The 26,647-nt window shown below is 37.8% G+C and overlaps 1 protein-coding gene across 1 annotated transcript in view; it reads left to right on the top strand.

The window, feature by feature from the left end:
* The window catches only part of gfra4a (GDNF family receptor alpha 4a), a 404,626-nt gene that overhangs the window by 374,159 nt on the left and 3,820 nt on the right, over positions 1–26,647 (top strand). The window contains exons 2-6 of the mRNA XM_073835122.1: positions 777–1,055; positions 1,331–1,411; positions 6,193–6,538; positions 10,019–10,128; positions 14,551–14,685. Coding sequence (XP_073691223.1) covers positions 777–1,055; positions 1,331–1,411; positions 6,193–6,538; positions 10,019–10,128; positions 14,551–14,685 — 951 coding nt within the window. The remainder of the gene's footprint in view (positions 1–776; positions 1,056–1,330; positions 1,412–6,192; positions 6,539–10,018; positions 10,129–14,550; positions 14,686–26,647) is intronic.

The following is a 26,647-nucleotide window of genomic DNA, read 5'->3' as shown; positions in this document are numbered from 1 at the left end:
GCTTAAGTGATTGTTTTGAACAAGTATTAACCCAAAAATGAAATTTGATGTTTATCTGCTTACCCCCAGGGCATCCAAGATGTCGATGACTTTGTTTCTTCAGTAAAACACAAACAAAGATTTTTAACTCAAACCGTTGCAGTCTGTTAGTCATATAATGGCAGTGGATGGGCACCAAACCTTTGAATTACCAAATTACACCCTGCTGCTTGTGACGATACATTGATGTCCTAAGACACGAAACGATAGTTTTTGCGAGAAACTGAACAGCATTTAGATCATTTTTTACCTTTGATACACAGCAACGTCCAACAACTGTCCTGAGCGCATGCTCAGCATCCGGCTCATTACATGTGTACGCGTTCTGGCGTAGTACACGCAAACACCAGAAGCGATCATTGTTTACACAGAGCACAGAGATTGTGTGTATAGTGGCTATTCAAAATGGTAATTACTTGCGCTTATCCTGATTGTTCAAACTAATTTAAAACTAAAAGATTACATTTGCTTGCGTGAACTCATCTGGGACTGTTGACTTTTCACCGATTTCCCCTTCCGGCATTTGCGTATACTATTTTTCTTAAGGTGTGCCTTTAGCCCCGTTGTACCCTACTGTTAACCATCCAGTTGATGCAAACTCATACAGGGTTAAAGCAACTTGAGGGTGCTCAAAAAGGCTTCATTTTTGAGTGAACTTTCCTTTTACTGCAGTAACTAACGATAACTGATGAAGCTTATTGTAAAGTGTTACTGACAGATCTGCATGTTCTGTGCAGGGGTGCCGCGGCTGGTGTCCGGGGGCCGGTGGGACTGTCTCACTGCGGGGGATTCGTGCTCCAGCGACGAGGCGTGCAGCCCGCGCTTGAGAACGCTGCGGCAGTGTGTCGCAGGCGGTGGAAGCGTGAAGCTGGGTCCGGGGGCGCGCAACCACTGCGAGAATGCCGTTACGGCCCTGCTGTCCAGCCCCCTGCACCGATGCCAATGCAAACGGGGTATGAAGAGAGAGAAAAACTGTCTTAGCATCTACTGGAGCCTGAAGCAGTCCGTGCTGCACGGTGAGCAAATCCATATTCATAATTTTTCATTGTCACATACAAAGCTCTCGCTCGCACAATGATGCAATTATGAGTTCTAATACCCACACCCACGCGGTCCCCGGAAACCACTTCAATGGATGCTAATTAGACGCCACGTTTTAATATGCTAACCAGCATTATAGAAGCATTACTTCAAACTGAACTTTTACCTGTGACACTCTCATTAATTCACTGACACAAAATACTCTGTTACCATAGCCACGGAAAAACCCTGTTTGTCTGTGCGTTTACAGGGCTGAGCCTGGTGGAGAATTACCCCTACGAGCCTGTCGAGCGGGGCTTTGATTATGTTCGCCTGGCCTCCATCGCTGCAGGTCAGTGATTTGCACAGACACACTATGCCGATTATGCGCTATGGTGTTGGAATTGATATTTGGAACTGATCACGATGTGTTTTGTCACTTCTATGCCAAGCATTAGCAGTGAAGAGTTATTAATAGAGCAGGGCTTAATAGCTTACAACAGCAAAACATGAGCGCTTTGTTTAATGTACTTGGACATAGCATAGTTGGCGTTCATCTGCACCGTTGATGATAAACTGCGTTCCCTACAAAATGAGGCACGCATTAGGGACCTGTCAAGAGCAGAACAAACACTTCGTCGTGGGCCAGAGACTCTCAGATGGACCTAACAAAGCCTCAACGGTCGGATGATTTATCTCAGAATTTAGTTTTCTAATCAAAGATTTTCGCTCATCACTTTCTCATCTCGCTCCCATCTCATTACGTTCACTCAAAATAGCACCGTACCAAGTTTAGAAACTTATTTTTGGACGAGCCACACGACTAAAACTGTCAGTTTGTCAGCCTCAGTTTATGGGGTGCTTAAGGCATGAGCTGAATTTTATGGACCCCGAGGGCAGCACATAATGATCCATTTACTCATCATCTCTCTTGCGTGCACACACACTCATAGACACACTTGAGTCCAAGCAGACGCGCATAAAATAACATTTAAACTCTTGGGGATAGGACAGAGAACGATTTCCTCAAAGTAATGAAAGTAATGTCGGTCATTCATGCGTGACTTTTAATGATGGCTGCTCTCAACTCTCAAACACTGCGAGCGTTTAACAAGCTGGCTCGGTAGAGACAACAAAGATCAAACAAAAGTGTAGAAATTAGAAAGGGGAGGGTAAAGAGAGGGGGGAAAGATAGACACATAGAAATAATAACAGTAAAAAAAAACAAAGAGACCGGGGAAAATGTGAGAAATTAATTAAATATATTCTTAACATTATAATGACCTTGTAACAGGCTGTTCTGTCAGTATTACAGACTTGAATTAAAAGGCCCACTTATCCAAACAGGTATTTTTATTCTTTATTTTCTCTCTCTCTCTGTTTCTTTTTGTCTTTATTATCTCTATTACATTTCTCATTCATCTGGCATAAGGCTTTCAATGTATTTTACTGGATAGATAATGTTAACCTTGAAACATAAAGATTTTTTTAAAAGATACATATTTCATTGTAGATATATATTCTTGAGTGTGAGTGTATGTGTGTGTGAAGTGTAAGGCTTGTAATAATAGTTTGATCGGTCCCAACAAACTCTGATGTACTTACATTTAGAATCTGTGTATACAGCAATATAATGAGCACTAGGGTCCAGAATATTGGCTCAGTATTGATCACAAGCTCGCTAAACCCCTTAATGATGGTTGAGAAAGTAATCTTGGCGAAACGGATTTTGAACAGAATCCCTTGAATATGAAAGAAAAAATAAAAAAGAAATGAATGAAAGAAAGATATTTACAATACGAACGAATGGGAGCAAAAAAATAACAGAAGGAACAAACAACAGAAAGACAAGGAAAAATAACAAAATAAAGAAGAGAAACAAGAATGGAAGAAGGGATGGAAGAATAAAATAGTGGAAACTAGGAAAGAAGGAAGAACAAGAAAGAAAAAAGGAAGGAAGAAAGGAAGCAAGCAAGCAAAGAAGGAAAATAAGGAGGCAAAGAAAGGAAACAAAGCATAATTGGACGGATGATGGATGGAAATAAGTAAGGAGAAAATAAATTAGTGAAAAAAGGAATGAATAAAAAGAAGGAAGCAAGCAAATTAAGGAAGAAAGGAAACAGAAAGTAAATTAAGAAATAAAGAATAGAAGGAAGGAAGGAAAGAGGCGATCAAGCAAAGGAAGGGACTGAAAGATGTAATTAAAAAAGGTGCAAAAAAGAAATGAGAGAAAAAAGGGGAAGGAAGGAAAAAAGAAAGAAATAAAGGGGGAAAAGAAAGTAGAAAAAACTAGGAAAGAAAACAAACTGAACCAAAATGATAGATAGATGGTTGGATAGAAAAGATAAATAGGCCATGTTAAAAGATGTAAAGGTGAAGAAGAAGAAAAAGATGACAATGCAGAGGGCAGTGGTTAAAAAAGGCCATGGCTCATGGGGGAAGAGAAAGAGAGAGAGAGAGATAAAGCAAGCTCTATGGCAGTGTAATGCTGGCAGGCTCTCTGCGGCCCACATTAGTCTGATATGAAAAATGAAGCAGCAGCGGCAGCAGCAGCCAGTCTCAGCTGGGACCTGCTCTGTGATAGAGACCAGACTCATTCAACTTTCATTCTCACTCATGCTCTATTCATTAGCCGCGCACACGGGCCACCCAGACTCACATCCTCTTAAAGCAGACCAACTCAAACCTTCGTTAGGACATGAGAGAAAGAGACGTTCTCTATGAACCTCAACCCTCATTAGAACAATGAGCAAAGAGCACACCTCTGGAAAGTCATGCCGCTCTGACAGTTGGACAAGGTCGTTCTGAGTCTGAGACAAAATGTATATATTCTCATGGCCAAATGATTAGGAGATATAATAGATGACATTAGTACACTCTTAAGGCATTTTGACAAAATAGTGGCTAATTAATACAATCTCATTTGTACGTTTTCATACAATCTGCTTATGCCTCATTGACGGTTAAGTCTACGGTTAAGAAGTGAGGAAAGAAAAACAAGGAAGGAAGCAAAGAACTAAAGAAAAAAATGAAGCAACAAAAAAAGCTAAGTAATGAAGCAAAGAAAGAAGCCCCACTGAAGGTTACGTTTAGGAACTGGAATAGAAGAGGAAAAGAAAGGAAGGAAGGAAAGAAAAACTAGGAAAGAACCAAAGAAAGACATGAAACAAGAAGCGAAGAAGAGAAGCAAAGCACAGAAAAGAAAGAAGCCCTACTGGAGGCTCAGTTTGGGAAATGAAATAGAAGGGGAAAAGAAAGAAGGAAGCAAAGAAAAACAAGGAAAGAAACAGAAAGATAGGACAAAGGAAGCAAAGAATATAAGCAAAGTAATAAAGCAAAGAAAAAAGAAAGAAAGAAAGCAAGAAAGAAAGAAGCTCTATTGATGGAAATCGAATAGAAGGGGAAAAGAAAGAAGGAAGGAAAGAAAAAAAGGAAGGAAGGAAAACAAGAAAAGAAGCAAAGAAATACAGTTTTTTTTAATTTTGGAAATGCAATAGAAGGAAGGAAAGAAAAACATGGAAAAAGCAAAGAAAGACAAGAAAAAGTAAGAAAGAAAGAATGAAGCCCCACTAACAGTTACGTTTAGGAAATGGAATAAAAGGGGAAAGAAAGAAGGAAAGAAAACAAAAAGCAAAGAAAGACAAGAAAAAGCAAGCAAAGTAATGAGCAAAGAAAGAAAGAATGAAAGAAAGAAAAGGAAGCAAACTAATGAAGCAATAAAAGAAAGAAGCCCCACTGACAGTTAAGTTTAAGAAATGCAATAGAAAGAAGGAAAGAAAATCAAGGAAAGAAGCAAAGAAATACAGTAAAAAAGGGAAATGAATAAGAGAAGGTATGTAATAAAGCAAAGAAAGAAAGAAAGAAAGAAAGAAAGAAAGAAAGAAAGAAAGAAAGAAAGAAAGAAAGAAAGAAAGGGAAAGACAATCTGCCTATGTCCCATTGATGGCTAGGTTTAGGAAATGGCAAAGAAGGGAAAAATAACATTAAGAACAAAGAAAGGAAGCAAGTAAGCAAAGAAATGAGGGAAGTAAAGAAAAACAGGAAAGCAAAGGAAGAAAGTGAAACAAAAAAAGAGTCAGCAAAGGACGGAAGCAAAGAATGCTAAGGAAGGAAGCAAAGAAAGAAGCAGTAGAGGAAAGAAAAAAGCAATAAAGGAAGGAAAGAAGCATTGGAGGAAGGAGGGAAGGGTGGAAAAAAAGAAAGTAGGGAAAGAATAAAGGAAGAAAGCAAGTAGAGGAAGGAAGCGAGCAAAGAAAGAAATGAGTGGACAATGATCTGTTTATGCCCGATTGATGGCTAGGTTTAGGAAACAGAAAAGAAGGGGAAAATAAAGTTGGGGAAAAAAAAGTAAAAAAAAGAAAGTAAGCAAAGAAGCAAAGAAAAACAAGAAAACAAAAGAAGAAAGTGAAACAAAAGAAAGGCAGCAAAGGACTGAAGCTAATGAAGGAAGGAAGCAATAAAGGAAGAAATCAAACCTAGGAAGAGGGATGAAAGGATAGAAATTAAAGAAAGGGGGAAATAGAATAAGGAAAAAAGGAAGGAAGGAAGCAAGGAAAGAAAGAAAGGAAGAAGAACAACCTGCTTATGTCCCATTGTTGTTAGGTTAGGTAATAAATAAGGGGAAAAAAGTTGGAAATGAAGAAAGGAAGGAAGCAATGAAGGGAAGGAGAGAAAGGATAGAAGGAAACAAAAAAAGAAGGAGGGAAGGATGGAAATAAAGAAAAAGAAAAGAAAGTGGGGAAAGAACAAAGGAATAAAGCAAGCAGAGGAAGCAAGCAAAGAGAGGAAGAAATGAAGGACGGTCTGCTATGCCCCCCAAATAATACACATTCATACAAAATTGCCACCTCACAAAATAGTTACATTTTCTTATGGGATGAGGCTGGTGCATTGCATTATTTTGGCTTCAGGTACAAAGAATGCTATGTTGGTTGGTAAGTTATACCACATTTTGCAGTTGTGGTTTGCTATTCTGTGTTATCTTGAGTACAGGCTTCTATTTCAGCACTGGACAGCGACCGCAGCCGCTCCAACTACCTTTTTGTTTGTACTCCAAAGTAGGCCAGTGTAACTAACATGCTAATCTCTTTAAACCCTGAAATCACAAGCCTGCTTCTCTCTCCTTCCTTTCAGAGTCGGAGGTGGGCATGACAACAGTGAACCGTTGTTTGGACGCCGCCAAGGCCTGTAATGTCGATGAGACGTGTCAGAAACTACGCACGGAGTATGTGTCGGCGTGCATCGCCCCGTCGGCGCGAGCCGGGCCCTGCAACCGAGCACGCTGCAACAAAGCACTGAGAAAGTTCTTTGACCGTGTGCCGCCTGACTACACACACGAGCTGCTCTTCTGTCCATGCTCCGACACGGCATGCGCTGAGCGACGGCGCCAGACCATTGTGCCTGCGTGCTCGTATGAAGAAAGGGAAAAACCCAATTGCCTGGCACAACTTCGAGTTTGTGAGGCCGACTATGTGTGCAAGTGGGTATTGTGTGTGAAAACGACTGCTATAAATACAATCAAGCTCTTTTGAAGAGCCTGAAGATTGAAACTCTGTGCTCTGTAGGGAGTTATATATAAAGGTGTACAAAGTCAGTTTGCACCGTTGAAAAAAGTTTTAAACCTAAAGAATTGAATATGTTAGACTTGTTTAAAACGATGTAAACTCACATCCAGCCATATCAGTAGTCTAAAAGTGTTATTTTATAACACAAAAAGGGTTGTACCCTTATGGTTGTTATCATACAACAAGTCTTGTAGTTCACCTTCACACATAAGTTTAAAGAAAACCCCAGGTTTTAAGACTTGCATGGCTTAATATAACGTAAATGATGTCTCTTACTGAATATATGTAGCAGAAACCACATGAAAGACACGTTATTTTTTAAAAATCCATCGTTTTATACATATTTTGGACTATGGGGGGCGCCATTATTTTAATGATGTGAAATGGCTGCACTCAGTGAGCTACTGGCACTACCTCTATTGCTATTTTTACAGCAACATAACTCAGAAATAAAATAAGAAGAGAAGAAAAGAATAGGAAGATGCCTGTGGACAAATAAAACTTCCTAAAGACCCACATCATTGTTCTCTCCACTTTAGCCCTGATGCCTTTGAGGTTTTTAGTAGACCACAGCTACTGAAAGAGCTTACAAACGGCAGAGACAAGAAACGCTAGATGCCATCCTGGCAGGATGTAAACATGCCGACGCTTCTCATGACGCCGCAGCCACTGAAGGATAGTGATGTTACGTTTGTGAACAAATCGTTATTTTTGAACAAATCTTTTTGGTGGATGAATTGTTCTCGTTCACGCAATCCATTGACTCATATTTATCGTTTACTGAAATTCCTTCTCTGTTTCATCCTGTCAAAGATCGACTAAACCTCAAGCCAATAGCATTCGAGTATGAGATGTGACGGAGCATGTGATTTGTTGAATGTAGTGAACGAATATGCCCTTCACTGACCGAGTTGCTTTCGAGTCTGAACGAGACAGAGAGAGATCTCGTTCGTGATCTAGAAATGACTAAACTGGTACATCTTGTTTGTGAACGTAAAGAACCAGTTGTTGAACGACAATAAAAGCGAACAGGTCCAGCTCGGCTCGTGCAGTTTGTCATATTTGCAGCAAAGAAAGAAATTTACATTTTACCATTGTGAAAACTGTGTTTTAGACTTAGTTTTGTGGTATATTTTGCACTTTGAACAATTTACCTGTTTTTATTTACAATTTACTTACAGTTACTACTGTACAGAGAACGAGTAACGAAGTAGATCTTAAGAGAATTGTTCAAAGTGCAAAATATTGTACCACAAAACTAAATTTAAAACAGCTAGTGTGTCAGTTTTCATTACACTGATAAAGTGTACATTTTATTTCTTTGCTGCAAATATGCCAAATAACACAAGCTGAGGTCTACCTGTTCGCCTTGATTATCATTCAACAACAGTTTTTTTAAACCGTTACTGAACGAATACGCCCATCACTGACCGAGACACTGTTTTGAGTCTGAACCAGAGAGGGATGTCATTCGTGAAGAAATTGAACAAACTGGTACATGCTGTTCGTAAACAAATGTTTGCGGGGGAGGTTGGTCATTTGAGTCAGTCTCATTCAGCAATGAGCAGAAATTCATATTTAACATACAGAACATAACACGTTTAACACAACCCCATATTTATGAATGTGTTCACTGCCCTCCAAAAGTTTGGAAACACCCCTGGCAAAGTGTGGTTTTGGACGATATCAGCATAGTGAATCATCTTTGGGCAATCCTTCAGGAGGCTTGGAGTAATATATCAAGTCAATGTTTGAATAAACTGACAGCTCAGATGCCCAGATCAAGCAGAGAGGTAATAGCTGGATATTTTGCAGAGAGGTAATAGCTGGATATTTTGATGAATCAAATTTTTTTTTTTTCTATGTATAAACTGTTTATGTAATAAAATATGTTTTTGTAGTTTATGTTGTCCTTTATCAGTGCAAAAGTATCACAAATTAAAAAGGATCCATGCCAATATTATCCAAAACCCCACTTTTCTAGGGCGTTTTCAAACTTTTGGAGGGAAGTGTAAATGTCTGACCAAACAATTGAAAATGATAATTATGCAAACCCTTACGTTTTAGTCATCTGAACCACTAGACTTATTTATTTAATGAGTAGATTAGGCACACATTTTAATGGCGTATTTATGTCATTTTAATAAATGGTCACTGAATGAATCAATGAACGAATATGAACAAATCATTTTGGTGAATGAACTGAAAATGAATGAATCTCTTGAAAGAATCCAAATTTCCATCAATACTGAAGGAGTTTCTCAGTGTGGATTTCACTCGCTATCCAGGGGTGTTCAGACCCTTTGTGGGGAAAAAAATGATGGTATGGCATTTGGTATAAGTCCATCCATCCCCACCTGTAAGCTCTTTCAGTAGCTGTGGTCATCGTATCAGTATTTTATTTTCCAAGTTGGGTAAAAATAGCAACAGGTAGCGCCAGTAGCTCACCGAGTGCAACCATTTCATGTCAGTAAAATAATGGCACCCCCTATAGTTCAAAATACGTATAAAACAATGTGGATTTTTTAAAATAACAAATCTTTAATGGTTTTTCTACTACATATTTCAGTAAGATGCATCATTTATGTTATATTAAGATTTTAAAATGCCTAAAATCAAGCCTGTATAGATAGAGGACATCATAAACATAATAAAAGTATAGGAATAATTTATTCCCTCTGTTACTTTATCTGTTTACTGCAGACAAACAGAGAGACACAGATCCAACCAACACATTGAGTCCCACAATGAATCTGACAGCTGCAGTCACTCTGCAAGGCTCTCAGTAGAGCAGAGTTTGAGTGGTCACATTTGAGCCTCTCTCTTTTCACATCACAAACACAAAGGCCTTCATCGGTCTCTGCCATCGATCAACCCTCACGCTTTCACACGCCAAGCAAACACTCTGCTGACACAACACATTACACAAGAGGAGATCACTTATGGCCACAACAGCCAGTTAGCATAAGAAATCAGTGGGGAATGTGGGTAATTCCTCTGAGACTGACCTGGTTAAATGATTGATTGGTCACCAGAGGACTGGCAGAATGTGACCGGCATGTAAATGGCCACTGTCGGCTGAGTTTCCGTCGGCTGAGTATCTGGCAGTTCTCCAGAATTCTGAATTGCAGTCATGTCTTTGATTAAAATGAGCGCAAAACGAATGGATCAGAACTGTGCAGAGTATAGGGGGTATTGAAAAAAAGTGAAAACGACTGAGAATGGACTGGGGTGTGTTGGTGTAAAGCTTTCTAAACAGAACAGAAGAGGACAAAACAGGACAGAGTATGTAGCACCATCTACACGTATAACGCAAGGTAGCGTAGAGGAAAGTGTTTGTGTGAATGTGTGATTCTGAGGGTTGGATGATGGATGTGCTGTTGTGGTTCCCTCAGGTCTCGCTGGGCTCAGTTCCAGCATGACTGCCAACCCTCCGAGCTTACTGCCAGCGGCTGCCAGGAAGAAAATTATGGAGCCTGCCTTGTTGCGTACACCGGCCTGATAGGTGAGAACTCTGGGCAACGTAGTCCACCCTGGTTTATCACATACACCAGTCTGCTAGATTAGAATTATGGGCATTACAGTCTTATCATGCTTAGTATTACAATCTTATCCATTGGCAGGTGGAAGAAGAGAAGACCACCGTAACACATACAAATTTTGGGGGGTTTATTAAACCATATCAGCAATGCATGTGATGCATATTACAGTGTTCATTACAGACATGTATGACTTCTGCGCAACACAAAAGAAGATATTTTAAAGAATGTTTCAAATGCTTTTGTCCGTAAAATGACAGACAGTTCGGTCCAAATCAACAAAACTTTAAAGTCATGGGTGTCTAGTCTTGCTCCTAGAAAGCCAACATCCTGCAGAGTTTAACTGACTCCAAAAACGCAGCGTTTGACTTCCCTCCATCTTGTTGACTCAGATATAGTCTCAGCCTCAGACATCAGACCCACGAACCATTGGCTCAATGTCTGACGCATACAGCACACAAAAGTGGAAACACTTCGTCATCGTAAGATTGGCTGAATTATACAAGATTTTTGTGAGATGTGTGTGTTGCATTGTTTAACGTTCAGCCTGGAAACAAAGATGCCGTGATGCCAAACCCCCTCATGGAAGAACAAAGCTGTTGTGTTTACAACTGTGACAATGAGTGCTTATCAGGGTTAACTATATGCTAGATTTTCAAAAGTATAAGCTATTTAAAATACGGTCAAGAGTTTTACCCATTGGTCTATTATTGTGGGCACATTTCCACACCCATAAACATGATGCAGCACAAAATGTAATGTGATTGGATGCTTTACCTGTCGGTCATATGGCCTCTTGGGTGGACCTTGGCCATTCAAACCGGCCAAAGTTCCCAGAACTTCTGCTGTCATTCTGAAGGTCTGGACTAAGTGAGACTAACTCGGATTGGTTATATTTTTCAATCACCCACTACTGGCGGAACCATTGCAATGGGTTAAACTGGAATGTCCTAAAGGTAGCAAAAATAATTATGCAGTTAAATCTTAAAAAAAAAATATACATCTTACATTAGAGAAGGGCTGTCACAATTCCTCAATTCAATTCAATTTGTACTAGATTCTCAACTGCAATTACCGGAAAAGGCACATTTCATGGAAGACAATCCATGAAACGCATGATATAATAAATAGGGCTGGGCAAAACAATTGTTTTTTCGATATATCGTTTTTTAAAATGTAATCGATTCAAAATCGATTCTCAAAGGCCACATATCGAGTTCACATAAAAAGTCAGAGGTATGGAAGCATTTCACATTTCGCAAACAAGATAAAGATACAGCGGACAAGAACACAGCTATATGCCTGATTTGTAACTCTGAGGTGAAATGCTGTAGTAATACTACAAATCTGCGGAGCCATTTGACATCACCCAGACGTGCAGATTCTAGCACCCCCGCAGCCTAACCCAAGTACAGAAGTGTTCTTAAAATTAAAAAGTGTTTATATACAGGTTTGTGGCTCTTAATTTACTTTTATTAATTAACCACTTATAATCTTATGTTCACTGTTAATTTTTTATAAATGTAGGATTTGTATTAAATCTATATTCATTCATATTGTCAAATCAAGAACTGAAATCGAGAATTGAAATCGAATCGAAAATCGAAATCGAATTAAAAACGTAATTTTAAATAGATTCGAGTCGGAACATCTGAATCGATACCCAGCCCTAATAATAAACCCATTTAAAAATCATAAGCATAATGCTATTGTGAATTTACAATGGCTACGATTCAAATAAATAAATATATGCAATGCAAGTTTAATAAATGCGCTTACATTTTTTACATGCATCTAGGTTACGTACATGCATGTCAGAGCTGTAAATGCTGATCCACACATACTGTTATCATTTACATGTGCGGACCATCTTAAATTCCATCTCTGTACATTGTTGTGAGTTTGGGTTTATTATGACGTTCATCTGGGAACGCCATATCATCAGATTTGTAAGGTAAATCATTGAAAAACCTACGCAAACACAGAAGACTGCATCAACGATTTTCTAAACATGCTAACCGTTTATCGCAATTTCAAAATAAAAGCTCAAACCCTCATTCTGAGTTTTGATGTCCACATATTCAAGAAATTACAGTGTCTGCAGCATTTCTGTCACAAAGAAATATCCAAATATTAAAGAATAAGTGGACATTTCAATTAAATGTTTAGTCAATATTAAACAATGATTCGATTGTGTTGTAAAGTGTAAAAACAATCATCAGGCCATTGGCACCCTCAGCAGGCCTTTGATATAATGCACAATGTATGTTAGTTCTATTATTTATACATTATGTATTTTAACATATTGTTCAATAAAACCAAATGATTACTTGCTTTTGATACTTTACTCGAACTAAATATTATTGCCTCATTGCTAGTATATATGTACCCTGTATTTAAAAATATATTATTTATTACCACAAAAAAAATCATTATAATTATTTGAATACTCGATTAATCGTCAGAATAATCAACCAATTACTCGATTACCAAAACTGTTAGTGACAGCTCTACATTAAGAGTTGTGAGGAATAGGAATCATTAAATCACATCGATCACATTCATGTTACATTGTGGTATTTGGAACTGCCTAAAGTATACATGAGTCGACTCACTCGTACGTCAAAATTGAGGGGTCAAGGGTTTGTCGATATAAACTTTCCTTGATGAAGTAAGTTTGTCTGAAAGCAAAATGGAACACATCCCAAGTTTCTAGTAGAAGTCCAGAATATCTTGATTAACTGGTTTAGGTTTGTTTATTAAGGGTTGGAGCTAAACTCTGCAGGACATTGGCCATCCAGGAGCAAGTTAATCTGTTCTGTCACTCTGTACGAACATGAGGACTTTTGGGTCTGATCTGCAGAACATTAGTGTCATCAACTTAAGTACCACTATAACTACAAGTGGCATCTGATTACCATTATAAACGAGTAACGATTCAGGGTGAAAAGATAACAGCTTCCACTAAAACTTTTGTTTTAGTACTTCACAGCATTTGTCTTTGGAGATATTGCAAAAGATGCTGGAAAACAAAGTGGGCTGCTTTCCGAAGGCAATTTATTTGGAGACAAGCAGCTATGAGACATTCCACTATAATAAATGTGACCAGGAGCGTGCAATGATGCAAATGATGTGTCATCAGTTACAGGCTCACTTTTGTTTAGTGCCAGAAACAAACTGAAATCTGACTGTATATGGACTTGGCCAAAGACATTAGAGTGACAGCACCCTGAAAGAATTCCCCTGCACCATAGCATATAAGGCATGTAAGGACACCGAAGACGCATTAGGCTTGACGCCAGTAACAACAAACGTTTGGGGGAATTGCGAATGTGATATCCTGGTAAAGAAAACTAGAAGAGTTTATGGCATTAACAAATGTACAAGTCAGAGACGGTACGAAAGAGATAGGGAAGACAAAATAGAGAAAGCACTCTACCCTGACTGTTAGTCATTACGGCAGTATTTTCCAAGAGCGGTTGTGAAGATGTTGCGCTTTTGTGATCTGGGACAAAAGAAATCAATGTGTTTAAACGGGTCCCTATCAGCCCATAGAGTTCTAGAGTGCAGCACCTCCACTTTTCCCACTTTCAGCTGACGCCTTCTACACTCACTCACTCACAAGCTGAAAAAGCACCGTCATTTTCCCTCCCTGCTGAACAAAGACACAGCTCTAAGAGCTACGGACCTATATCCTCTGCAATCAATGTTCCAGCACACTTATGTAACCCACACACAAGATAAAGATTGACAGAGCTTTTCATATCCGTTTTAGCTGAGGGCTTATAGAATAACACAAGGCGACTGCGTTAAAATGCAACAAACATTTTAACATCGAAAAGGTGAAAGCGTCTTTGGGCTGATGGAAGGTCACATGCTGTGAGCCAAATGGCACATTTCATGAATAGGGTGCACTTTATGTCCTAGAGGCAGAAATGCAATATAATTTGTTACAAGAAATTTTAGAAAACTATTATCTTCGCTTTAGCTTGACAGCACTAAATTTATTTCAAAGCTAGCCTGTTATTTGAAACCTTGTTACCCATTTTTTCTTCATGTTGTAAAATTATAACTTATTTTACTTTAAAAACTAGTTTTAAAAAATGAAGGTTGGCCGTAACATCTTAAGAAGATTTAGCAACTAATTTTGATTAAATACTAAAAATATTTATAATTCCACCCTAGTAGTGGAAAATGCCAAATAAAGTTTGAATCTCTGCCCTTTATCTGAAAAAGAAAATATTTCCCATAATACTGGGCTTAGATATTTCCCATGATACTGGGCTGTATTTATGGGATACCGGTAGACTTGCACTGCATTTGGCTTTCTGTTTGTTCTGTGTTATTTCTGTCTCACTCTTTCTTTATCTTTCTTATTCTCCCTGTAGGTAGCATTATCACTCCAAACTACCTAGATAACTCTACATCCAATGTGGGGCCGTGGTGCTCTTGTGCGGCTAGTGGGAATTTCCGAGATCAGTGCAACCACTTCCTCAGCCATTTCCATGACAACAATTGCTTGAGTGAGTAAAAACCTCTCCTCTGTCCTATATCACAAATAAATATTACCATCATTGCTGGAGATTCCCTTTTGTGCTTGGAGGGGAAAATGAGAGGGAGGTGCAGAAACCACATGCAGTAGCATACTGTATAGCCTGTTTCATCACTTCTTGGCAAAAGAACTTCTTGTGAAGTAGCATTTCCACACATCTTTCCTGCACATCCAGAATCTTGGCAATGTCTGGATGTTCTTTTACCCATTATACACTAAAAACAACTGTGAAAACAATACTGGGCCTGTCCCAAAACCCACACTTACAGTATGCAGACTGTCCCAGGTCTGCCATAGAAAAAACATTCTGGTTTCCCTAATGAACCTTTAATTAAATAGTTTTTAAAAGATCATTTTTTTCTTAGTGCAGAACATTTTAATGATCTGAAGAACCATCATGTAAAAAAAATTACCTTTTGTCTAATGAAAAGGTTCCGTGGATGTTAAGGTTCTGGGACCAGAGATGCCAATGAAGAAACTTACTAAACAGATGTTTAAAAGTTTATTTAAAGTGCAAAGTATTGAAAAAATCTAAATGTTTAAAGCTTTGCAAAACTTCATTTTACATCACTGTGTGTCTCGTCAGGTATTCAGAAGCTCTTTAAAGGATAACTATTGCCAAAATGCAACCTGGGCTGTTTTTTTTACTGTAAACGAGACAAACATATATCTAAAAGCATAATTACGACAAACGAGCCGTTTTTGAGATTGACCGTGATTTTGTTTTGTTTTCAATGGCCGGTGAATGGGAATGCTAGGGGCATAAATTTAAGCGCATCAAAATCGATATTTTTACAACACTAAGAAGGCTCGACACACCATGACACTTTGCTCGAAGTATCGCCTGGGTCTCTACACATGAACTCCAGCATTGAGAACATTGTTTGTGTACACAGAGTTTACTAAAAAGAAAGGTTTTGAACAGCTCACTTACACTGTTTGGAATTCCGCTCGCAGCCATCTTGCCAGTCAAGAAGTGTCGATCTCCGAATGCGAATGAATGGACTCCATAGGTGGAAATAATAAGGCTTATATGAGGCTCTTTTTACAACTAGAAGGATAATATTGTTTTACACTTGCGACAAAACAACGAATTAGCCGTGCATTTATATGGAAATATGCTTTAGGAGCTATCCATCCTCGCATTCGGAGATCGACACCTCTTGACTGGCAAGACGGCCGCGAGCGGAAACTCAAACAGTGAAAGTGAGTTGTTCAAAAACTTTCTTTTTAGTAAAGTGTGTGTACACAAACAATGTTCTCAATGCTCGAGTTCATGTGTAGAGACCCAGGCGATACTTCAAGCAAAGTTTCATGGTGTGTCGAGCCTTCTTAGTGTTGTAAAAATATCGATTTTGATGCGCTCAAAGCTATGCCCCTAGAACTCCCATTCACCAGCCATTGACCACAAAACGAAATCACGGTCAATCTCAAAAACGGCTCGAAAACCAACTCCACTTACTGTAACCCAAAATGCAGTTCATATTAGGGCTGGGTTTTGAAACAAATTTCACAATTCTATTGAATTCTCATTTACAAGCTTGCGATTGTAAACCTTCAATATTTCTCACATTATCAAAGTTTATTCGCTGCAGTTTCGAACTGCATATTTCTAAATATGACAAGAACTCAAGAGTTTACAAATTCATCTTGATGAACTCAGATAACTTTGATAGAAAGGTATGTAATTGATTACAATCAACCAAAAATTCAGACACCTGTTAGTTTGACAATATTTACACAATTATCAATACTTTGTTGGTCAATTACCTAGCAATGCTTAACTTTGTTCAGCTTTGCAAAACTTCATTTTACATCACTGTGTGTCTCGTCAGGTATCCAGAAGCTCTTTAAACACTTGCGTTTTCACATCCACTTACTGTAAACCAAAATGCAGTTAATATTAGGGCTGGGTTGTGAAACAAAATTCACAAGTCTGTTGAATTCTCATTTACAAGCTTGCGATTCGATATGAATATTTTGGATATACAGTCAAATCAAACATTTTTAGACACCTTCAATATTTCTCACATTATCACAGTTTATTCGCTGCAGTTTCGAACTGCATATTTCTAAATATGACAAGAACTCAAGAGTTTACAAATTCATCTTGATAAACTCCAGATAACTTTGATAGAAAGGTATGTAATTGATTACAATCAACCAAAAATTCAGACACCTGTTAGTTTGACAATATTTACACAATTATCAATATTTTGTTGGTCAATTACCCAGCAATGCTTAACTTTGTTCAGTCTGTGGTGTAAAAAGGTTTCATTAGCAATTAAAAAAAAACACATGGTGCAAAACATGGTGAGGTCAAAGTGTCTAAATCATTTTTGGTCCAAAATTTATCAATTTTACTGGTAGTCACTGTATAAGGAATTTTTGGGTATGTCACAATTTATTTTATTTTGCTATCCTCAGTTACATAAATGAAGAATAGTGTCCGGCACCCTTTAGTAAAAATATATCTAAAATTAAATCTGGTGTCTGAATAATTTTTGGTTTGACTGTATATCAGATACTGTACATGCCAAATTTTCTAAAGGGAAAAAAAATCTAATAATGAATAGCAGTCTAATCTAACTAATTTGAATAGTAGTTGGTACTACATTACTATAATATTGAAGGGTAAAATGAACAGATTTGTATACAAACGCTTACATTACACTCAATGAATTAAGTTTATATAATAATAAAGTTTCAATTACATAATTATATTTCTACTTCAATCTGTTTTTTTGAAATATAAACATTTAAATGGTGCCGTCATTAAAACTTTAATATTTTTGCTGTTCTTCAGTGTTTAATTTATGTTTGAATAAATTAATGTATGTGGTGCATATATTTAGCAAAATTCTCATATGTCTCTTCAAGCCTAAGAGTTCATTTTTCTAGCTGACAAATGAATGTGTTTTTTTCTGAGGTAAATGTGACGTTATGCAAAATATTGTTTACAAGCTGTTATATTGACAGCTTTCCATGGTTGAAACACTGATTAAGCGATTACATGGGACAGGATACGGATTTTAGTAAATTGTACTCTTTCTTTTAACATACCTTTGGTTGTTTATTCATGTTTATTTCATGCTAAACTGGTATAGAGATTTTGCACTTGCCTCACAATTTGGTCAGTTCACAAATGCATGGCCATATTGGTGATACTCAGATGTAAACAATAGCATGGATTGCATGGTTAATGTACTACTGAATACGTTGTTCTAATTAATTGCTGTCAAAACCATAGAAAAATGTGTGGAAGCTGCTGAATCATATAGAGGAGAACTTAGTAAGCAGGAAAGGGCAGAATATTTTGACAAACTAAAGTTAATGGTTGTAAAGATACATACCAGCAGTATTAATTAATATATTAGCCTCATATTAGCCACCTACCTGACTAGAAATAATAAGAAAAAAATATATAAATGTTAAGATTCTTGCCCTGGAAATCTTGGTTCAGTTTGTCCACCACAAATGTATTTTGTTCCTCAGACAGTATTTTGCACACTTCTCCTTGATTGTTATAACTTTTGGCAGTCTATAGCACTCCAAACGTTTTTTCCTGGTCCGAATGTTTAGTACAGCCCAAAACATGGCAATAATTAATTATTTTAGCAGCAATAATCAGCAAAATATGCAAGTTTCATTCGGTTCACTGGCATTGTTTATGTTTACTGCCGACAAAATGGCCGATTGAAAGCACTCTATTGGAGAATGATCAGTTTATATGCACTTTACAATCCTACCTCTCTTGAATTGAGGCGCTACAGCGATCTACCACTTCACATTAAACAGTGCCAAAATGACATTTATTGTTTGAATAATGTAATAAAATCTTAGACTTTGTTACATATCAAAAGTAACAAAGCACAAAGCTTATTGCGATTTATTAAATGGGAGGTGTGCTATAATGTTCCGTTCATTAACTGAAAACAGACTAACTGATTCTTGGGATTTAAGAAGCAATATTGTTTCATAAAAATGAGAATAGATTATTACCCAGTAGTAAATATGTTGTGTAAGTAGTCAAGCAATCAAGTGCAAAGACTGCAAATGTGAGTTTTGGGACAGGCCCTTACTCATGAGAAACAACTTTCTACTGTATATTCCATAATTGCACTTTTCATGAATTTTAATTCAGTGAGCCCCTCAGCTCCCATGGCCTCATGGGAATGCAAAAAGTCCACTGTTTCCTTGCTTTAGATTTCCAGCCGATGCAGGACGTCATCTGGGTTTTGTTCGCCTAATTTATCATTAATACAGCCAAGTCGCCTTTTGCATGTGTGGAGAAGGATATCCGCACATATGGAAGCAAGGACTGTTCCACACTCATTGTACACTCATATACTATAATTGATCAAAAATAGACCCAGGTGATGCAACACAAGAGTCAGCAGTGAGATGTATTTCCCGCCCTGTTCTTTGTAGTCAGCAATAATATTGTGCATTCAGCAGTGCTGAGAGAAAATCTCTTGATGTAACGTTATGAAGTTTCAATGCGTGTCAGTAATGAGGCATTAACAGTCATCAGGAGCACAGGATACCTTCAGTGGTGTGCTCTGCTCACGGCCCACTGCATCTCTGAGCCACTAATAACAAACACACCATGTAAACACATCCGTTTCACAGGTGGGGTGGCGCTGCATCTGACCGCTGAGATCTCGGAGATTAGCTCCAGCTCTGATCCAGAAGCGCTTCAGTGTGATCCTGCTCCTCAAGGGTATTTCTGGCGTTTACAAAACTGCAGCGTCCAGTTTCAGCCATCCCTCCCTATTCTATCTGAGGGTCTTGGGGCAGTCCGGAGTGCTGGGTCGGTGTGTATGTGTGCTGATTCAAGCCTAAGCGCAGCCTCTGGTGTCTTAGTAATTGAGCGTAATTTGGCTCCCTGCAGTAAAACTAATGGAGCGGAGACAGCCGGAGAGTAGCAAACAGGACAGAAGTAGCACAGGATGGAGGGAAACAGCTGAAAGAGCTTTTTGAGAGTGAGTCCACTGAGGCTAGTCTTCACCTCAGCTGTTACTGAACTAGTTTTGCTGGCTATGCCAGCCCTCAAACCATCAGCGTACCCCTGGGACTATAGTGCGGATCGGGCCGCATTTTTCTGTCCGAGCCCGGCCCGCGTCCGACAGAGCAGTAACCGAACCCGACCCGAGCCCAACAGGCATTAAGATATTTATGTCCGAGCCCGACACAGTTAAAATCTAATTTTTTTACTCATACTAATGACACATGCACTTTTTTGTGTGGAAAGCCCGCTTTTATTAAGCAACTGCAGGAAGGCGTTCGGAAATGTCAACAGATGAGAGCATCAGTGCACACGGGGCAAAAAGCGCCGATATAACACAGGCACACTACCGCGCTGATGTGACCGAGCCCGACCCGAACCCGAGCATCCTTTCTAAATATCTGTCCGAACCCGGCCCGGCCCGTCGGGTACCGTCTGGCTCGGCTCGGGTATCCATCCTCTACCTGGGACCACCATGAAATACTGGACAAGTATTACAAGAATTTCTTCATTCAGTCAGACTCTGAAAAAAAAAAGAGCTGAAGTCAGTGGGCCAACTGCCAGCAGAACTGGAATTAGGCGGAAGTGATTCAGTGATTCACTAATGTAGTGAACACGTGAAGTTTATGTTTCGTAAGAATGTTCTCAATGCTGTCCAGAATGAGTGATGAGTGTTTTGATGAGAAATGTGCAGGAAGAGTGACGGCTCATTTCCTGTCTCTGGGTGGTGAGTAAGCAGTAACTGCTAAGTGTGTGTGTGAGTGTGTGTAAAATGCTAATAACATAATGTTTATTCATTTATGTATTGATTCAAGCAAAAGTAGCTAAAACATTCATGGTACAGTAGTGGCAAAAACATTAGGAAGAGTTTTGTGCTCATGCTTGCGTTTACTTAAATTCTGAAGCAGTCTGCAGTATTTAAACTTGTTTACTGTATATATTTCCTTTCTTAAAGTACAGCGACAGATAAAAATGCTTTGCAATTTTACACTAAGTTTCAGCACATGTAAGAAAAAAATCAACCTCCTTTGACCCGCAAGACATTTTGCTGCCAAAAAACTCATTTCTGTGAAAACAATTCAACAAACGCAGCAATACACTATTAGAGAACGTTTATTAATACACATTTGAGTAATTCTGAGAACGCAAGTTGATGAATAATGAAAAAAAAAATCTCAAATTGGGTCTAAACATTCATGTTCAAAATTATTCAACCCCCAAAAGTCAAATTTGGTGCAGAATCTTTTATTCTTAAAAAACACCAATAAACACTACTTGGAAGTGCTTAGAAGCTTCTGTCACCTCTCAACTGGAATTTTGGCCAATTCCTCACCTGAAAAAGCTATCACAGATAATCTTTGGTTTTCACTTTGCCACTGCTTTCTTCAAATTCAACCAAATATTTTCAATGAGAATTAAATCTGGAGACTGAACAGGCCACTCAAGTACATTCTATCAACGATCCCTGAACCAAGCATAGGTAGATTTTGGATGTACTGTATACTTTGGGATAATTGTCCTGCAGGAAAGTTCATTGACCATTAGCTTCAGTCTTTGCACCAAAGGCATCACAATTCTTGCCAAAATAGCCTGATACTTCAAAGAATCCATGATATCTTTCATATCATTAATGATTTTCACTTCTTGCAACAGTAAAACAACCCCATAACAGGACTGGCCCACCACAATGTTTGACTATGGAGATGGTGATCTTCTGCATATAAGTTTTGCCTTTTTGCACCAGACATAATGCTAATCCATAGGTCCAGAAAGTTTCAGTTTGGTCTCATCACTCCATAAAACATTCTTCCAGAACTCCACAGGGCTATCCAAATGAATTTTAGCATGAATTTAAGTCGACCTTTTTGTTTTTTGGTCAAGAGTGGCATTCGGCAAGATGCCTTAACATGAATGCCATACTTGTCTAGTGTTCTTATACAGTTCATTGAAATGTACAACAACCTTAAAAGTTTTCTGGCACAACACACTTAAAACTAAGGAATAATGGTGCCAGCTGTGTTTCTACGAACTTTTATTGTCTTGGAAATCATATAGCCTTAGACTTTCTAAAGTAATACAATTATTTCTTCCCTATAGTTTCTCTATAGCTTTTGTGAGAGCTCTGTTGACTCATATTAGTTACTAGGTTAATTGTGTTTTAAGACAGTTTTGTTCTCCACCATACAAATAAGTGATTAAAAAACAGCAATGCAGAATAGGGGTTAAATAATTATGACATAGCTGTTATTAAAAAGTCCTGTAACTCAAAAATATTACATTATATATTGACATTATCACTTTTAATATGCCAGTAATCTGTTATAGATGCAATTTTTATAAAGTCCTGGATCTTCAGAAAAGCTTTTATTTGTAAAGTACTGCAGTTTCTGGGTTGTTGAATAATTTCAATTGCAACTGTATTTCTACTCTGGTTAGAACAGCTCTGTTAGGCCTCATTGCTACAGCATCTGGACACAAAAACCTTTACATTTGATTTTAAAATTATCCATGTTTTCTATGTTTTCAAGCAACATCTTTAATATTAGTTCAATATTAAATGGCTGCATCAACCCTTATGTAAAAATGAAAAAAGCCACAGCTCAGTACAGTCACCAGTGAAGGGATTGTAAATACATTAACCAGTCAACGCGGTCCTGTAATAATTTTTCTGATAAAATAGTCACATGACATTAATGGCAGATAATTGGCTCAAAAAACATAAGGATCCATGGACAAAGACATCCTGTGCCAGCTGAGCAACTGCTATCAAAATGAATAGTACATTTTCCAGTAGCTTTATGGACCACTTTGGTCTGAGCGAGCGACCGTATCCAGGGGAGGCGGAGCTTATCAAAGCATCAGTTTCTTCTAAAGTCCTGCGGGGGTCAGAGAGGAATCAGCACTTCTAAACATTCACTGCCAACTCCCCACTGTTAGCTGCCAAAATTCACACCTAGATAACTTAGACGTCCACTATTTCATCCTGTCTTTCATCCATGAAAGAGAGAGTGAGGCAAACAGAGAGTATATTGGAACCAAATGTTCCACATCACTGATGAAATGTCTTTATAATCATTGTCTTCGCTTCCCCGTTTCTCCTTCTCCCTCTTTTATCATAACAGCCACACATATCCTTTCAGCTGTAATAGAGAGTGACATTGCGGCTCTGCATAGGCCACACACTCGTTGTTTGAGATTGATCATTGCATTTACTAACAGATGTGACTCTCAGATTGTCCTGTATGTACAAAATTAGACAAGAATGGAATGGAGCTGTGTTAAATATGAAGATTTTATATCGCATCTTTCAGTTCCAGTCTTTTAAGTGCCATTCCAGTGGCACTAGGTGTCAACTAATGGATCTGTTTATGTATCACATATCAACCAAACTCATTCTCAAAATTCAATTGTATACTTTAATGAATTCACTGTGGATATTAAATATGAACGGTGTATAAACAGGGCTCTGTTTAACGTGTATTCTGCTCCTAAATGTAGCTACTACATTGGTTTGTTTCCTTGCAGCAATTCTGCAATGCTATGAGTGGGCAGCTTCAATTAGCATCAACTCATGGCGTTTTGCTAAACATTCACAGACTAATCAACTTCACACCATTCACACTCCTCCACATTACTCCACTGCTAACACTCCCATGATTATGATGTGTTATGACTGTTATGATATGAATGTCGGATAATGAGGGCTTTTTTTTGGGCTGGGGTGAAGGCTAACTGACAGAAATTATATTCCTTATGTAACAGAGGCCAGCTAGTAGGTGCTGTGCAGGTAAACCTCACTCCCCGATCTCAAGAGAAGCACTAGTGACTGACGCTAGAGGTTGCAGCCTTTAGCCTCCTTGTTAGTGCTTCCGCCTCCCGTGCCAGAGACCAGCTCGGAGCGGGTGTGGTAGGACCCCGGGTGTGAGGGGTTACATTTACAGTAAACTTAAACTCAGCGCTTTTTTATAAACCTGCCCCTGCCTTTCAAAATACACGAAGGATGTAGTTATACAGTCTTTTGTACTGTATGTATAGAGCAGTGATATGCGCTGGACTTCTGATCAAATTTCAATTGATGTTCGAGAAGTTTCTAATGAAGTTTTTAATTAAAACCAACTCGCATCAAGGTTTCAGCACAGTCACCTTTTCAGTTCATGCTTTAGGACCTCAAGAACTAAAGCTCAAGAAAGGCTAAATGTTTTTTGCTGCTTTGCTGGCCTGATGTAACGGAAATGATGTCTCTTACTGATATACGTTGTAGAAAACCCATTGAAGATTTACTATATTTAAAAAAAAATTGTTTATACATATTTTGGACTATAGGGGTGCCATTTCTTTTTCGATTACATGAAATGGTTGCACTTGGTGAGCTACTAGCACTACCCATTGCTATTATTACTGCAACACAACTAAAAACACAGGTGGTGATGGATATAAGTGTAGGCTTAAACCAAATGCCATACCATTGATTTTTTCCCACAAGGAGGCTAAACGCCCCCTGATTTCGAGTGAAATACACACTGAGAAACTCCTTCACTGGCTGCGGCGTCATGACAAGCATTGGCATGTTTTCATCCTGCCAGGATGGCATCTAGCGTTTCTTGTCTCTGCCGTTTGTAAGCTCTTTCAATAGCTGTGGTCTACTAAGAGCCTTAAAGGCATCAGGGCTAAAGCGGAGGGAACAAAGGCGCAGGTCTTTAGGAAGTTTTATTCGTCCACAGGCATCTTCCCATTATTTTCTCCTCTTCTTATTGCTAGGAAATCAATGAAGACTTACATTGCTTCTCTTGTTGCCCTTCGAATGAAAATCGCAACCAAAAGCTGCACAATGTGGCATCAGTATTTTTATTTTCAGAGTTGTGTATTCCGAGTTTTGTATTCCGAGCCATTAGCTCACTGAATGCATTTCACGTCATCGAAAAAGTCCCTCGTAGTCCAAAATATGTATAAAACAATCCGGATTTTTCCTGTGGATTTTAATGTAAATCTTTCATGGGTTTTCTACTACATATTTCAGTAAGAGACTAACTAAACTAAACTAAAACTAAAACTATTAAAATTGCTTTTGTTCATTGAAATAAAGCTGAAATAAAATGTAAATACTAGATGAAAACATTTAAATGAAATTTAGAAAGTTGGTAAAGTTACAGCTGACTAAAATATAAAAAAATATATACACTACCAGTCAAAAGTTTTTGAACAGTAAAATTTTTAAATGTTTTTTAAAGATGTTTCTTCTGCTCACCAAGCCTGCATATATTTGATCCAAAGTACAAAAAGTTCAACAAAAAAAGTGAAATATTTCTACTATTCAAATAATTTTCTTTTTAAATATATTTTAAAATGTAATTTATTCCTGTGATCAAAGCTAAATTTTCAGCATCATTACTCCAGTCTTCAGTGTCACGTGATCCTTCAAAAATCATTCTAATATGCCGATTTGCTGTTCAAGAAACATTTATTATTATTATTATTATTATTATTATTATTATTATCAATATTTAAAATAGTTAAGTACATTTTTTCAGGATTTTTTGATGAATAGAAGATCACCATTTATCTGAAATAAAAAGCTTTTGTAGCATTATACATTATACCATACAAAAGCTTGGAGTCAATATAATTTTTTTGTGTTTTTTGGCAAAGAAAATATAGAAATTAATACTTTTATTTAGCAAGGATGCTTTAAATTGATCAAAAGTGATAAAATATTTGTAATGTTATCTTTTTCAGATAAATGCTGTTCTTCTGAACTTTCTATTAATCAATGAAACCTGAAAAAGAATCTACTCAGCTGTTTTCAAAATAATAATAATAATAATAATAAATAATAATAATGTTTTCGAGCAGCAAATCAGAATATTAGAATGATTTCTGAAGGATCATGTGACTGGAGTAATGATGTTAAAAATGTATCTCTTAAATTACAGGAATAAATTGCATTTTAAAATATATTTAAATAGAAAACAGTTATTTTAAATAGTAAAATATTTCAAAATGTTACTGTATTTGCTGTACTTTGGATCAAATAAATGCAGGCTTGGTGAGCAGAAGAGACTTCTTTAAAAAACATTAAAATCGTCCTGGTAGTGTACATATATACTAAAAAGTACAAAAGCAATTCAACATTTTAAGAAATACTATACTAGTATATAAATAATGCTAAAATGACCAGCGAAAACACTGATGGTACAGTTGGTACACTGAGTGGCAATATCCATTATACATATTTATGGCAGGCTGTTAGATGTTTTACAATGATATTAAACAGGCGCTAATATACTGTACATACAGTGAAGTATTCTATGGAAGTCACTCTCTTCTCTCTCTAGCTTCATCTCCCCTGTAAGATCACAAAGATTAATCAATTAGTGTTTCAATTAAGAAAGAAAATTCACTCAACCATGCCACAGTTCACCATTCATAAATCTAATCTTCCCCCTTCTTTATTTTCCCTCCACAAAATACTTTCCTCAGCACCAGACAGGAATATTAGGCTCAGATATGGAATAAAATCACAGCTGTGTCTTAATTGAGGCAACTTTCACGGCACGGTAATTTCAGATGAGTGACCTACTAGACAAATGGAAATGAATCCATTCAGATTATTATCATTCATATGGCCTGTTACTGTAAGTCTCAAATGCACTAGTATATTGCCAATAAAAAAATGGGAAAATGATGAGGAGTGTGTTCAGGAAATCTGTATTTAGGTTTAATATCGAAAGTAATTTTGCCACTGCACGGGTGACGGTAAAGAATATTTCAAAATAAATACACAGGTGTTTTAGTATAGGTAAGATTTGCTTTAAACATCAAGATACAGGAGGTAATCAAACTTCTTTCAAACCCACATGCACAATGGCACACTCAAGTACACACTCCATTTTATGCATCCAATCTTTCCCAAGGGAAAACACACTGA

Source organism: Garra rufa, chromosome 2 (genome assembly GCF_049309525.1).
Source record: "Garra rufa chromosome 2, GarRuf1.0, whole genome shotgun sequence".
NCBI classification, from domain to species: domain Eukaryota; kingdom Metazoa; phylum Chordata; class Actinopteri; order Cypriniformes; family Cyprinidae; genus Garra; species Garra rufa.
This window is presented reverse-complemented; position numbering and strand designations above follow the sequence as displayed.